Raw genomic sequence first — 16,169 nt, 5'->3', positions numbered from 1 at the left:
AAGAAAGTGAATGTTTAATTGTTTACAAATGATTTATTGTTAATGACTCTCTTGTTATAATTATTTAACATTTTCACATAAAATTAATAAAAACAAGAGTAATGTCTTTAAATTCTGCTTGTGAAAGGAGTGGACATGATGAATCAATGAATAAGAATGAAAATTGATTTTAGAATTTAGATTGTTGGTTAGTGGAATACGTGGCACGTCTGAGGCCACGTCGTATATATAGGGTGATTACGTGTCGTAACACAGCACGTAAACCAAAGTCCACGTCACATGCACATGAATGAATTCAGATTCAGATTACAGAAATTGAGAGTCATAACACGTGATCCTCACTTTCTTCTCTCTCGATTATTGTTACTACCAACTACCTCATCATCGTAATCATAACCATTAATCTTCACACACTGCAACAGACACTACACTCACTGAACTACTGAAGAGTGAGGAAGCTACACACTCTTGTGATTTGATTAATTAGGGATTGGATTTCACAGAGAAAAGCTAAGCCAATGCCTTGTTCTTCAATAATCACTCCTCAACATAACGATGATGATGATGCTTCCTCCGATTTCAAGCTGAACGAGTCAACCTTCTTGGCCTCACTCATGCCTAAGAAGGAGATTGCCGTCGATCGATTCCTCCAAGATCACCCTAACTACGATGGCCGCGGTGTTCTCATCGCCATCTTCGGTATTCTCTTCCTCCGTGTTGACCTTATTCTCATTCTCACTTTCTTCAACTTTTTCTGTTCAATTTTATTTTTACTTCCTTTTTGTTAATTTTCAAATTAATTAAGTGTATAGCACTTTGTTTTGCTCCACTACTACTAAGAGTTATTGAGCTTGCATGAGTAGTTAATTGTTAATGGTAGATAGTGTTAGTGATGTGGTAGTTAGCTCTGTTTGCAGCATTTGTTGAGCTATGCTATAAATGAAAGCTGAATACAACAATGATATTGAAATAAAGGAGGAGATAGAGAGTATTTTATTTCGTTTAGTGCTTTTAAAAAAGGAACATTTCATTTCTTATTAGTATTTCTAATTACTAAAACTCGATGTTGTTGTTGTGTTGCGTTGTGTCAATAACTCAATATACACTTACATGTGATGAATGTATCATATACTTGCTTTCCGTGCTGTGTACTTCATGAGCCATGCTACAGTGCACTATTAAGCTTGCATTACTATTGCTCTTCTTCTTTTTCCTGTTGTCTTCATGATCAGATTCATCTATCCTGTTTCCTTATATTAAATGATGAATTTTACATACTAGTAATAATGTAAAGTTGTTTTGGTGGCAATCTAATTTTCAGCTACTTGATCTGTGGGATCTAGTTTTCCAGTTTTAAAATGCATTTTGGTGTGCATGTTCTGGTGTACTTTTATGTTCTGGTGTTATTTGTTACAGTTTCATATGATAGTGCAAGTTTGTTCAATTATTCGATCTGCATGTTTACAGATTCTGGCGTAGACCCGGCCGCTGCTGGATTGCAGGTTACCTCAGATGGGAAACCCAAAATTCTTGATGTCATTGATTGGTACAAAGAAAACCTTTTGTTGTTGTTGTTTCTTAGCTGATAACTTTTGAGTTTATATTAGTTTTTAAAATAAATGTATGTTGCTTTTTTGTATCTTCAGTTCTGGCAGTGGAGATGTTGATACCTCAAAGGTGGTGAAGGCTGATGCTGATGGTTGTATTTCCGGTGCATCAGGTTAGTGGTTTGGAGTATTAAATACCTTTTATATACAAGCTATGATGGTCTGAATTCTTCAACTAGTGAGGCTATATACCTTTTTTATAGCCTTTATATGCAAGTTATGATGGTCTGACATTCTTCAAATAATGAGGCTGTATACAATTTTAAATTTTTATCACAAGATATCAATTTAAAACTTATTAACAATGCTCTTGTTCATATTTTCGGAACACATTTGTTCTATTGTGTTTTAATATTAAAGATCAGAAAATACTCTTTCAAACAGTTTTGGTGATTCTTTATTCTTTGTTATAACAAGAAGCCCTTTAAGTTTTCCTCCTCCAAATTGTTTGCGTTCTTTCTTTCTCCATTCTGTTTTCCCTCTTTGTCACTTTGTGTGCTTGCATGCAATTGTCTTTTTTTTTTTTGCACAACTTTTTTCTTTATGCTTTCCCTTTTTTCTTGTTAGTCAATGAACTTAAACTGTTCAATTATTAAGCTGTTGTCTGAGGTTAGAGTTCCATGAAAAAATGTTGAACAGGGGCATCTTTGATCATCAATACTTCATGGAAAAATCCTTCTGGTGAATGGCATATTGGTTACAAATTTGTTTATGAGCTTTTTACAGAAGAATTGACTTCTCGTTTGAAGGTAGAATCACAATCTTGAGAAATATTGAGTCTTCTTTTTAGTTTCTTACCCTTGGTAATGGATCTAATTTCCCTTTTCTTCTTATGAAATGTTCACTGGCAGAAAGAAAGAAAGAAAAAGTGGGACGAGAAAAACCAGGAGGAAATTGCTAAGGCTGTAAAACAGCTTCAAGATTTTGATCAGGTTAATCTTCTTACACATGCTAGAATGGTGGAATCTGAATTAGATATGATCTACTCATACCCTGCATTGGGTTTAGTAGGTATCACAGGAATGCAGTTCATGAGTTGTGTGAAGATTTTCTTATTTCATTTTATTAGCTTAATATATTTTTCTTGAATTCCATTTTATTTGGATTTTGGAAAATATAAAGTGGTAATTCTTACCTTTATTCTTTCCACATTTTAGCCTGCTATAGTAACCAGTGTTTCTTTAGGGGAAGAAAAAATAAAGAAAAAAAGAGGAACGAAACCAATGGATATAAACAAGCACTACGGACTGCACGATAACTTTCTTCCTACTACTTTTTTTTTTTTTACATTTTACGTTACTATTCCATGTAACTCAAAATGTTATGCATTTTCTAGCAACATATCAAGGTGGAGGATGCACAACTTAAAAGGGCTCGTGAAGATCTCCAGAATAGGCTTGATCTTCTGAAAAGGCAATCTGAGGTGTGTGTTCAGCATGTTGCATTACTTCATCACTCTTTGGGCATTTCTGCTCATTCCAGTCCTCAAAAACTGGGAATGTGCTATTTATTTCAGTTCATATTCTGTTATAGGACACTAGGAAGTATTAAAATGATGATATTGGTAGAATGGTATATGGTAGTCACTATAAGATACTTTTATTTTTTTGTTCCCCCACCAAAATGTTGTCATATAATATATAAATTCTTCTCTGACTTTGAAAAGTTAATGCTATTCAGAGCTACGATGATAAAGGACCTGTTGTAGATGCTGTTGTATGGCATGATGGAGAGGTCTGGAGGGTTGCTCTTGACACACAGAGTCTTGAGGATGATCCAGACTGTGGGAAGCTTTCTAATTTTGTACCCTTAACTAATTATAGGTACATTTTGTTGCTGGTGTTATTTAAAATAGTAGCCTCTATTGACGGATAACATAATTATTTTCAAGAAAAGGATCAACATGATAATTTTATTGGGAGAGTTCAGTATGTCCCCATCTTTATTATAGATGAGATGGTCACAAATTAGTTTAGCTAACTACTGCTTAAGAAATAAGATTGTTGTTTGTTTGGCTATTATTATTTTTTTAAATGAGATTAAAATGTTAAATATGTAAAAAATCAGTAACTATGACAACGTATTCTTTCAGGATTGAGAGGAAGTATGGTGTCTTCAGCAAATTGGATGCTTGTACATTTGTTGTTAACGTCTATAACAATGGAAATGTGTTAAGTATTGTAACAGACTGCTCATCCCATGCCACCCATGTAGCTGGTATTGCTTCTGCTTTCCACCCAAAGGTACTGATGTATAATATTACCCATAAAATGGAACTCCTACGCATAACAGGATAACTGTTGATATATGGTGTTGTTTTCAGGAGCCCTTGTTAAATGGAGTTGCACCTGGCGCACAATTAATATCTTGTAAAATTGGGGATTCTCGCTTAGGTTCAATGGAAACTGGCACAGGTTTGATTCGAGCATTGATAGCTGCTGTTGAGGTGCTACGAATGTCCTCTTTTTCTGATTATCCTGGATATTCTGATAATTAAAATGTGATTTTTCTTTAACATTTTGTTTTTTAAAAATAACCATTGTTTAAGGCTTTAAGTGAGGACCATTTGACATTTCATTTTCAGCACAAGTGTGATCTTATCAACATGAGTTATGGTGAACCAACATTACTGCCTGATTATGGACGCTTTGTTGACCTTGTGAATGAAGTATTCTTCTACACTTGCATTTAAAGTACGCCTGTCATGTATTTTCTTTGCCTTTTCATATTCTCTAAGTTATTATGTTTTGGTTAGGTGGTGAACAAGCATCGTTTGATATTTGTGAGCAGTGCTGGTAATAGTGGGCCAGGTCTGAGCACTGTTGGTGCACCTGGTGGTACATCTTCAAGTATCATAGGTATTGGTGCATATGTTTCTCCTGAAATGGCTGCAGGTGCCCATTGTCTTGTCGAACCTCCATCTGAGGGGCTTGAATACACTTGGTACATTTGCTTCTCTAAAAATCTTCTAACTGGATAAACTTCTATACCCTTCTATTTTTAATTTTGTTCTTCTGGTCTTGCATCGTTGCATGATTTATGGAGATAACTTTGCAGGTCTAGCCGAGGGCCAACAGCTGATGGAGACCTTGGGGTGTGTGTGAGCGCCCCTGGTGGTGCTGTTGCTCCTGTTCCTACTTGGACTCTTCAACGACGTATGCTCATGAATGGGACATCAATGGCATCTCCGTCAGCTTGTGGAGGAACTGCATTGCTCATAAGTGCAATGAAGGTTATTTGATATGGTCATTTTGTAGCTTATCTTATTTAGTTGTTGCTACTTTGCACAAATGTATATATAGTTTTATGATGTGTTGGCTCTGCATGCAGGCTGAGGGAATTTCTGTGAGTCCATATACCGTTAGGAGAGCCCTTGAGAACACAGCTGTTCCCATAGGTGATCTACCTGAGGATAAGTTATCCACTGGACAAGGCCTTATGCAAGTTGACAAGTTAGATAACTCCCAATATTTACTTTTATGAAATTATAGTAAGTTGTAATTTTATAAGATCTGTACTAACTTAAATGATTTACTCAACGACAGGGCTTTTGAATATATAAAGAAGTGTCAAAACTTTCCGTGTGTTAGATATCAAATAAATATCCAGCAAAGTGGAAAAACATGTAAGTGTAGAGTCTACAGGGACATTTCACCTTCCCTTTTTTTTGTTACAAAGAACGGTATTATCTTTTTGGCTTTCCTTTATTTATGGTTGTAGAAAATGCAGTATGTTATTGACTAGAGGTGATTATGTTTTCCGGAGAAAATATATGTTCCAGGACCTTATGTTACATGCGGTGAAGGTTGTCAAAAAAGAATGTGAATTTCCACATAGCTTGCATGAAACGAACTTTTTCTTGCCTAGAATTGAGTCAGAACTTCCTTTATTTCACTCTATAATTAGTTATAAAGTTACACTGCTACGAATATGAAAAACATGAAAAATTATTTGGCAGAATTAAGAAAGAAAAAAGAAAATGGTTAGACTAATTAAGGCCTAAAAATCTCATGTTTGTTAAATGTTGCATGGTTAAAAAATTACTAGCAATCACCGTTAAGCAGTTCAAGATTTCTTTCATCTTTGAATGATTGGTGCATTGACCATGTAGTGTCACGTGACTAATATGAATTGATGCACAATCAAGGTTAAGGGAACGATAAAATTTAAGATAGTTTATGTGTAACTGTCTTGGAGTTAAATGAAGGGCAAGTGTTAAATACTGGAAAATTTGTATGATTACTGGTGGCAGATCCTTCATCACGCGGCATCTATCTTCGGGAGGCTAGTGTTTGCCGACAATCTACAGAGGTGCGACATTAATTGATTGAATATTTTTTAGTCGTGTTTTTTAAACTTTTTAAATGTGGTGAAACCAAGTACTGGTGACCTATAATTGGATACAAAATTGGGTCAACTTGTCCATATTTCATGCAAGTGTAGTAGTCTACCTTGCTTGCAAAGATGACAACTAAAGGCAAAAGAGAAAGTGTACGTAGGAATCTTTTGTGGAGTTAATGAAATTTTATTAACTCCTTTGCATTGATTGATATTGAAACTTGGTATAAAAAATATGTAATTAGTATACTAGTCGTGCATTAGTATAATACTTGCTGTTTAATAAGTATATTGTATATTGTTCAGTAAATTTGAGCATGAGGCATTTGCGATTTCAACTGGTAATTGATTTATTTATTTCTAACTTTTGTTGTACTTATTGACAGTGGATAGTTCAAGTTGATGCAAAATTTCATGAAGATGCCAGCAACTTTGAGGATTTGGTTCCATTTGAGGAGTGTATTGAATTGCGTTCTACTGAACCAGCAGTTGTGAAGGTCCCTGACTATTTGCTGCTCATTCATAATGGCCGTACCTTCAAGTTAGTTTTCATACTACATATATTGGCACAATTTACAATTAAAGTGTTGCTAAAATTATCTGAAATCACTTACATACTTTGATTGCTGTTACATTTTTGCAACTTAGATGCAGCTGTTTGACAAATTAATAATTATTCATGATGGAATATCTTACGTTATGAATGGCTCTTTTGGGAGTGGAAATTGTGAGTGTGAGGTGTCAGTTGTGGTTAAAATGCTAATCTCTCTTGCTCGAGTGAAACAATGTTACCATTGTAATCTTTTCGGCGTTGTTAATCAGTTCATATTATCATAATATTTATAATTTTATAAGTCATCCTCACCTGAATATAAAAGGTATAAATAAGACATGAAAAGCATAGCTATGTAACATCCCTACTGAAACCAAAGAAATTATCTCATCCCTACTGAAATCAACTGTTGGAAAGGAATGATTAAAAATCCTGGAATTCCTTTCAATTCATATGCACCAGAGCACTGTAAAAAATTGCGGATTGCCATAGAATCTTTGCTTTTTTTACGTGATCCAAAACCTTTAAACTGTGTAAGGAAAAAGTGATGTAAATCCATAGAACAAAATTTTTCATTTGTTTTCTGTTCTATTTCAACTTTCTGCTGAATTATGCAACTTTGTAATTTGTTATGACTACTTACAAGTTAATTATTTTCTCTTCCAGTGTAGTTGTTGATCCTTCCAATCTAGGTGATGGTCTTCATTATTATGAGGTCTATGGTATTGACTGCAAAGCACCATGGCGTGGTCCTCTTTTTAGAATACCAATTACCATAACCAAGCCCCATGCTGTAACTAGTCAGCCTCCAAGAGTTTCATTTTCGAAGATGATATTCCAGCCAGGTGTGAATTAGTCTATTAAATAAATCAGCCTCTGCATAATGCATTCCAACCAAAATATCTTCCCAGTATATCTGATGCTTTTGGAAACTGTAGTGTCTTAGATTGTTTATCACAGCATTCACAATTTTGGCCTAGTTTCTAGATTTTTTAATCGAAGAATTATACTTATTCTCAGTGCATGTGTGTGAGAGATTTGTAACGGGATATAGACGTAGCAGGAGTGTAATACAAGTTTTATTATTCATACCCATAAGCCCAATCCATATATTAATCTTATCCCAAATAGACAAGCACATTTACAGTACATTTTCTAACACTCGTTTGGTTTATTTTGTTTATCATTAGGCCATATTGAAAGAAGATACATAGAAGTGCCGCACGGTGCTTCTTGGGTTGAAGCAACAATGAAAACTTCTGGTTTTGATACGGCTCGAAAATTTTATGTGGACGCTGTTCAGGTACAGCATGCAACTTGAAAACAAGGTCAAATTATGGTGATCTTCTTTGACATGTTTTCGATGTCCAGATATGCCCACTTCAAAGACCTCTGTCATGGGAAAAAGTGGTATCCTTTCCTTCTCCTGTCACCAAAACCTTTGCCTTTAAGGTTGTAAGCGGTCAAACATTGGAACTAGTCATTTCTCAATTTTGGTCAAGTGGGATAGGGAGTGATGAGACTGCCATTGTGGATTTCGAGGTAACACAATTATTATTTCTAAGAATATTATTAGGACAGATTTTACTCTTACTTTTAATAAATTAAAAAATCTGCTTTTCTTTTAAAGAAAAAATTTTCCCAAGGAACTTAATTATGTTCATATTTCTTTCAGAAAATGATCTTGATGATGAATCTTAATTCCTTTTTATTACGGTGGTTGCGTGTACTGTGTAATAATGCTCGACAATTTGAAAACTTTCATCTGTATAATTCTAAAATTCTTCATGGAATTAAAATAGTAAATGTTGAAAAGGTCAACAGTAAGGGTATAGCAACGTTTCGTGAAGAAGAATGAAACACACACATATTGGACTCCATTGGCATGGCCAAACAATTCATATTCTTTCATATGTTGCACACTCCAGAAAGAATGCATGTTTTATTCATCTGCAAATGGATTTTTCTTGGGCAATTTGTGATCTTTGTTAAAGAAAGAATTAAAACCAAGATTATGATGTGTTGTACTTGTCTTATTCTTCATTGAGCATCTTGTTGCTTTCATAAATTTCCAGGTTGTATTTCACGGTATAAAAGTCAACAAAGAAGAAGTCACACTTGATGGTAGTGAAGGACCAGTAAGAATTGATGCTGAAACATTATTGGCATCGGAGGAACTTACACCAACAGCAGCTTTAAATAAGGTTATATTTTTCAAGCTTGATTCTTTTTTTTTTTTTGGCTGTTTTTTTTTGTGCTGGCGGTTTTAGATGCCAATGAGGTTGTCTTATACTCCTAATATATGTTAAACTTGCAGATTAGGGTTCCATATCGACCAGTGGATTCTAAGATTAGTGCACTTTCAACAGACCGTGACAAACTCCCCTCTGGAAAGCAGATACTGGCACTGATTTTGACGTGAGTTATGAATTACCTGTATATCACTTAGATGGCCTTCTCTCAGTATTTGGAATTCTAATTCTGCAGCTACAAGATCAAATTGGAAGATGGAGCTGAAGTAAAACCTCATATACCATTGCTCAATGGCCGGATATATGATAATAAATTTGAGTCACAATTTTATGTCATTTCTGATTTGAACAAGGTACTTTAGAGTTTATTTTCTTTTTTCTTTAAAAAATGAATGGGATTTTTTCAATTTTAGACTTTTGTTGTTTCTTTTTCTGTAGTCACATCAATGACAAATTGAGCATAGTTTGTGCTCATATTTTCACATTCTTATTTTTTCTTGCTTATTATGTTAAATTACCATTTTGAGAAACAGTAATGATTATTTGTCAGTGACAAGTTGTGAGATATATTACCAATGTATGCTAAAATGATGTTGTTCTTTTTATTTCTATATATTTGGAATTTTCTTTTGGTTTACATATATTTGTCATTTATTTGGGGGATTCAACATCTTTTCCATCTTGTTAACCTTTTTTGTCCTTTCTTTTTTACTTATATTTATCTCTGTTGCTTTTTATCTGTTTGGATTGTAGCGTGTATATTCAACTGGTGATGTCTATCCAAGCTCTTCAAAGCTTCCCAAGGGAGAATACAATTTACAGCTATATTTGAGGTACATGATTTTTCTTTAGTATATTTGGTGGGTGAGTAGTAAGGGCCCGCATCCCCCTTGTTGGTGAAGGGTTCTGGAAGTTGTTATGTAACTAAATCGTCCATTTTGAATTGTAAGGTAGCTATTAGAAAACTAATCGTGACCAAGCATCATGTCAAGTAGTTGTAGAAACTAGCAGTTGTATTAGAACTAGTGTATTTCTAGGTTCCTCAACAGATTTATACTTACGGTACATTCTACATTGATGATAATTTATGGTTCCAGGCATGACAATGTGCAAATTCTGGAAAAGATAAGGAATTTGGAGTTATTCATTGAGCAAAATTTGGAAGACAAGGTTGTTTTTATTTAGCAATTCATTTTTTCCCGCAAGTTATTACTTCTTGTTAAGTATATCAAGCTTCTCCACTCTTGAATTTTAACTAGCATATGATTATATGACACTTGATAAACTCGGGTAACAATAAGCCATTCCAAGTTAAGGGGATAGTTTATTGAAAATATTTACCTGAATATTTACAATTTGGTGATGTCAATGACATATCCAATCATGCAAATGGGATAGTTATACATAAATTAGAGAAGGTTTCTTTAAAAATCTAAGAGTAGGGGATTTCTCTAGTGTTCTTAAATTTTTTTAAGGGTTAAATTTATTTATTTTTTCTTAAGAAAAGTTTTAAAGTTATGGGATAATGGCTTAATGCTTAAAGAATAGTCACTCATTTATTAAAACGTATTGATATTTGATACCCTTAAAATTGTCATGCATATCAAAGGAATCACCTTAAAAAAGTGGAATTAAAAATTTCTCAATACGTATTCGCATATTTAAAAATGGTATGTAATTTTGAGTATTGAATATGCCTCCATATAGGCATATTAGTCATCTTTGGTTGTATCATAACACCAGGTGAGGTTAAAGATTTAATACACAGTATTCAAATTTAGATTATACAAACTCCTTGTAGTCATTTATTTTTTTCTTGTCTCTGTTTCCAGGAAATCATTCAGCTATCCTTTTTCTCTCAACCTGATGGCCCAGTGATTGGAAATGGCTCCTTTAAATCGTCATTCTTATTTCCAGGGTATGAATGGGTTTCTATTCCTTCATAACTGCCTACATTTGTATGTTTTCTTTTGTTGTCATGTTGACTTTTGTTTATTGATAGTATAAAAGAAGGATTTTATCTGGGTCCACCACCGAAAGATAAGCTTCCCAAGGTATATTCTCCTTTGTTAACCTTTTGGATATTGCCACTGATAATATATAATCCTGTTTGTAATATTTGTGCAGAATTCTACACAAGGTTCTGTATTGTTAGGGGCAATTTCGTATGGGAAACTGTCATTTTCTGAGGGGGAGAATAAAAATCCAGAAAAGCACCCTGCATCATATCAACTATCTTACGTAGTGCCCCCGAATAAGGTTACTCTCTCTACCTTTTGAAGCTATCTTCCTTAACGTCTGTTTTCTTTGTGGTTGTGCTTCACATGCACATAAGTTCTGGTTTGAATTAGCAACAAGCTGTGCTGTAGTCAATTTATATATATGAGTTAGCTTAATATCTAATAATACTTTCATATTGTCTTTTGTTAAAAGATTGAAGAAGACAAGGGAAAAGGTTCTTCCAAATCTTCCAAGAAGACTGTTTCTGAACGTTTGACAGAAGAGGTATGCAAGCAAAGAGACCCTTCTTTTCATCTCGTTTTCCCCCTTATTTAATCCAATCAATTGCATTGTTATCCACATTTTGGAATGTTATATTCAAACTTTGCATTGCATGAAGTAATATTACTTGCTCGCAAATATATTAAACAAGGACAACTCAAGGAGTCACGTTTAAGTATGTAGAGATGGAATTTGGCAAGTACTTACACTTATTTTATTGAGTTGCTGACTAGTTGATGTTAAGTCAACGGGATTATTTAGTGCAAATTCTATATGTTGATGCCATTATTGAAAACAGCTACTTCTGAATGTTGCAGTATTTTGCATGGTGTTGTATGCATGCATCTTTGTCTTTAAGTATGGTGCATTTACTATGAAACTAAATGTGGCAAATATCTTCTTGCTCAATAATGTATAGTACTATTCCATTTCTTTATACAGGGACCTCCGTAGTCAACATTTCCTTATATTTCTTGGTTATAATGTTGATTTTATCCTGTATGTTGCAGATATTTTTTTGTCTTCTTTAGTAATACTTTAATTTTTCCTTGACCTGCCTATCAGGTAAGAGAGGCAAAAATACATGTGCTAGGAAGCCTTAAGCAAGAAACTGATGAAGAGCGCTCACAGTGGGAAGAGCTAGCTGCCTCTCTTAAAGTCAGTAAAGAAACTTGTCTGGTTTTATTTTTATTTTGGTGGTAATCAAATTTGTTTTTTGCCTTCTATTTTATGCTAAAGTTATTGAGTTCTCTGTATTCAAATTAAACAAATTAGTTTTGTGTGTATATTTGCTTGCAGTCAGAATATCCAAAATACACTCCACTGCTTGCAAAGATTTTGGAAGGTTTGGTTTCTAGGACTGATGTCAAGGACAAAATTGATCATGATGAAAAGGTAATTTTTTGTTGGAGTTAATGTTTAATATGAATTACCTTCCCTCCCATCTCCCAAACTCAAGGTTAATTTTTTTTATTAAAAAAAAGACATCTTTACTCAATAGTTTCCAATATTAAGATGTAATACCATCTTATTGAATATTAGAGGAATAAAGCTAATTATAATTAATTTGGAAGCATGATTTAGCTATTGTGAAATTTCGATGCCAGTCCAACTGTTATTTTCATAAGAATTTATCCTATAGGAGTTTTTGCTGGTGTTTACATAATAACTATGGATATCGTTATTACATTTTGCAGGTGATTGATGCAGCAAATGAGGTGATTGACAGTATAGACAGGGAAGAATTAGCAAAATTTTTTGCACTGAAAAATGATCCAGAAGATGAAGCAGAGGTGATCAATTCTATCCCAGTATTTTTAGTTATTCCCATAACCAAGTTTTACAGATGTTACCAAAGAAACGTAATGTTAGGAAAAGATCGTATGATGATACACATATGTAATCTGTTGTTTACATAGAACCCAGATTTGAACTGGTGACACAAGGATTTTCAGTCCTCTGCTCTACCAGCTGAGAAGTACAGTAAAATGATGGAGCAAGTCAGAGACTAATCACAACTAATCGGTCTTAAAACAGTTGATGGCTACATATTTAACAATTAACATATTCTAAATCTCTCAGTTCTTACACCTTATTTTGTATAAAATGCAAGATTGGTGACAACAAAGCCTGGTTGTTATTGGTTTATGAAACTCTCCACTAACCTTAAAAATATAGCACCAGGGATTTAACTACAAATTATTTTAATGTAAAAGTTGGGTGAAAAATATTGTTACCATTTTGTTATGTTGATGGCATCAAATATTGCTTGATTGTTTGTCATTCATGTCCCCTATATGCTGAGAAATGAAATTTCTACTCTCACAAGTCACAGCGTATAATGATATTCCAATCTCTCTTCCGTAGGATATCAGGAAAAAGATGCAAACAACCCGTGACCAGTTAGCAGAGGCATTGTATCAGAAGGGGCTTGCGCTGGCAGAAATAGAGTCTTTAAAGGTAAGAGTTGCTTCATTCTTATTCTGATCATGTTTTCTTAAGCAATTACTATACAGTTTCAACTTTCAACATTTCTATCATGCATACTTAGCAAAGTGAAGAACCATGCTTATGATTGTTTCATTTCGTTGGTTAACGACTTAAAGGTTAACTCTTAGTGTAAACAGTACCATATATCATGCATGCAGATGGTATTGCATATGTCTGCGTAATCTGTCGCATTGGTTAAAGCAGTAGTGCTGCATGGCAATTAGCTCCAAGAAGTGAGAGATCCCTGTAAAGCGTGTCAAATTAACTTCTTTTCTTATACATGTCCCGTAGATATCATATGGTGTATGCCATAAGTGCTACTTTTCATTTAACCTAAAGATTCAAATAATGTTTTACATAACTATAATTATTATGATCAATTGATGATCATGACGATTAACAACATAGTTTCTTCTTTCTTGAGTCTGCTATGCTGCTATGAAACTTTCTCTTATGTAGTCTACTATGGTTAGTTTCAGTCATCTGCATTATTGTTCTGATGAAAATGTTAAAGTGATTCATTGGCCTGAAACGAGTCACTTTTCCATTATGCTAGTGATGACATTTATTTATTTTTTTTTATAAAATAAAAGTTGGCAGACTTGACGACTTGGTGTATATTGTCAAAGGAGGGAGATACAGAAGGTGCAAAGAAAGACGAGGACACGAGTGGTGACCAATCTACACATGATCCAGACTTGTTTGAAGAGAATTTCAGAGAATTGAAGAAATGGGTTGATGTCAAGTCCCCAAAATATGGAATCCTGTTAGTAACGCGCGAGAAGCGTGCTCAAAGGCTTGGTACAGCATTGAAGGTATCCTCTCCTTCCTTGTAATGAACACTGATTAAGTTTTAAAACACACAACTTGTGCTGAGATAGATCATTCTTCAGAGAATCTATGCTCATGAAGCAACTCTCTTGTCTATTTTCCAAGCCATTGTCCTCCTTATTTTGGAATATGGTTGTTATAAATCACTAGGGATCCTATTTGAACATTTTTCTCATCTTGATTTCAGGCACTCTTGGACCTAATTCAAGATGATCCAGAGCCTGCTAAGAAGAAATTCTATGAACTGAAGCTGTCTTTGGTTGAAGAGATTGGATGGACACATTGGGCAACATATGAAAGAGAATGGATGCTTGTCCGTTTCCCTCCAACCTTGCCCCTCTTCTAACTTCTACAACCCTCTTAACTGTGGGGTGTATTGTATTTTAGACAGCAATACTGTCCATTTTCATCAATAATATTCTGTATTTGTGAGAATAGAATAATTCATGTAATATTATACGTTTGTACGTGTGTGTATGTAACATCATTTTCATTTTGTAATAAAATTAGCTTCCCCTACCATATAAGGTTTTCTCCTTAACTCCAATAATGATGTAGGGTTTTGTTTTCCCTTCATATTTAGACATCTTATATATGTACAATTTCTCATTTTCGAACTCCAGTTTAGATATAAATATTTAAAAGTAATGTTACACATTCAAATTTTTTTATGAATTAAATTTAACTAAATTAAACAATAAAACTTAGAATAATACTAGTCACTTTTTGTTATGTTAGATCAATTTGGTTAGAGTAGTTAACAAAAAGACTTGAATATATAACATTATTTATATAAATATTAGAACAAACTAAGAATATATCTTCATTCTTGAACAAGCTTAGAATTTAACTATTTTGTGTATATGAATGATAACTTGATAAGTCAATATTAACTACTTTGCACAGAGGTATACGGAATATAACCAATTTGGATATAAATTTTTGGATATAAATTTTTAGATAATGTAATTAAATTAAATTTATAATTATAATGAAATATATAATATCATATCATATCTAATAAAATCAGCTTATTATTTATAATAAAAAAAAAGATCTTACAATTATGAGATGTGATATGTATTGTATACGCATAATACATATTTTTGTATCGATGATTAATTGGTTAGTGATTTTTTTTTTAAAAAAAAAAGAAAAACATTTTTGAAGAAATTAACATCAAGGAAGAAGAGAAGGAAAGTGGCTAGTACTTGCTTCCTGTTTCCCACACGGCCACACAGATAGCATAGCTTACTTTACTAATCAATTAAGCTTTTCAAATCAAAGGTTTGCATCTTATAATTAATGACTTGACATGGTATTAAAATCTAATTTTCTCTCGGGTACATGATATATTATATAAATGAATTCGCGTTAATTAATATATACATATATATACATAAAAGACTAGAGACCATACCATGTGAGAAACATGGAAGTAGTATATATATAATAGAGAATGGCTCTCTCACGTAGTCATCTATGTATATACGTAATCTTCGACCTTTTTTTATACTGTGCACTTTTCAACTGTAAGGATTATATATATTTATTTTATTAAATAAATTAAACAAAGAATGTTAGTATCTTGGAGTAATATTATCTTATATAATTTTTTCATTGTATATTTGTATTAAATTAGAACTTAGAAGCAATAATAACTAATTTTAGTTGATCTAGTAATTAGTTTATTAACCTGTTATAAGTATGAAGTTTAAATTTTATGTATACAACAATCCATTAGACAAACAAATCTTAAGATAGATTTTAGATTCGTAATCAATTAATCTTTAACTTGCTAGATTAAAAGATATCGTAAAAAAAAAATAACAATATTTATTTTATATATAATTTAATTTTAATATATATTTAATTATTTATTACATTTATATATTTAAATAATTATTTAAATTTATATTAGAATAGTTCTTTATATGAAAATGTATTTTTATAAAGATATGATTTAGAATATAAAAAAATCTTTAAATATATAAAAATTAAATAATAATTTTTAATTAGAGACATTTTTAACAGATCATTTACTTACATATTTTGACCGATGATTCTAGCATTAGTACAAATTAAATAATAATTTGG

At 32.9% G+C, this 16,169-nt stretch overlaps 1 protein-coding gene across 2 annotated transcripts; it reads left to right on the top strand.

Annotated features, from left to right (window-relative positions):
* Nucleotides 1-300: 300 nt before the first annotated feature.
* LOC107491142 (tripeptidyl-peptidase 2) lies at nt 301-14,599 on the top strand. 2 transcript variants are annotated; one of them, XM_016111919.3, is made up of 34 exons: nt 301-699; nt 1,468-1,546; nt 1,647-1,720; nt 2,247-2,356; nt 2,459-2,539; nt 2,944-3,030; nt 3,288-3,430; nt 3,700-3,850; nt 3,931-4,053; nt 4,192-4,275; nt 4,363-4,550; nt 4,665-4,839; nt 4,938-5,059; nt 5,153-5,232; nt 5,860-5,918; nt 6,332-6,486; nt 7,165-7,343; nt 7,689-7,801; nt 7,870-8,040; nt 8,574-8,702; nt 8,816-8,916; nt 8,986-9,103; nt 9,504-9,583; nt 9,848-9,920; nt 10,583-10,668; nt 10,753-10,804; nt 10,878-11,009; nt 11,184-11,255; nt 11,817-11,909; nt 12,051-12,146; nt 12,449-12,544; nt 13,119-13,211; nt 13,871-14,056; nt 14,260-14,599. In XM_016111919.3, the coding sequence occupies exons 1-34, from the start codon at nt 519-521 to the stop codon at nt 14,416-14,418; spliced, it is 3,921 nt and encodes a 1,306-aa protein (XP_015967405.1). In that variant the 5' UTR covers nt 301-518; the 3' UTR covers nt 14,419-14,599. The 2 variants fall into 2 exon arrangements, with proteins under 2 accessions (XP_015967405.1, XP_015967404.1); XM_016111918.3 differs by having other exon boundaries at nt 13,835-14,056.
* Nucleotides 14,600-16,169: the final 1,570 nt, after the last annotated feature.

The sequence above is a fragment of the Arachis duranensis genome, chromosome 5, assembly GCF_000817695.3.
Source record: "Arachis duranensis cultivar V14167 chromosome 5, aradu.V14167.gnm2.J7QH, whole genome shotgun sequence".
Classification (NCBI taxonomy): domain Eukaryota; kingdom Viridiplantae; phylum Streptophyta; class Magnoliopsida; order Fabales; family Fabaceae; genus Arachis; species Arachis duranensis.
This window is presented reverse-complemented; position numbering and strand designations above follow the sequence as displayed.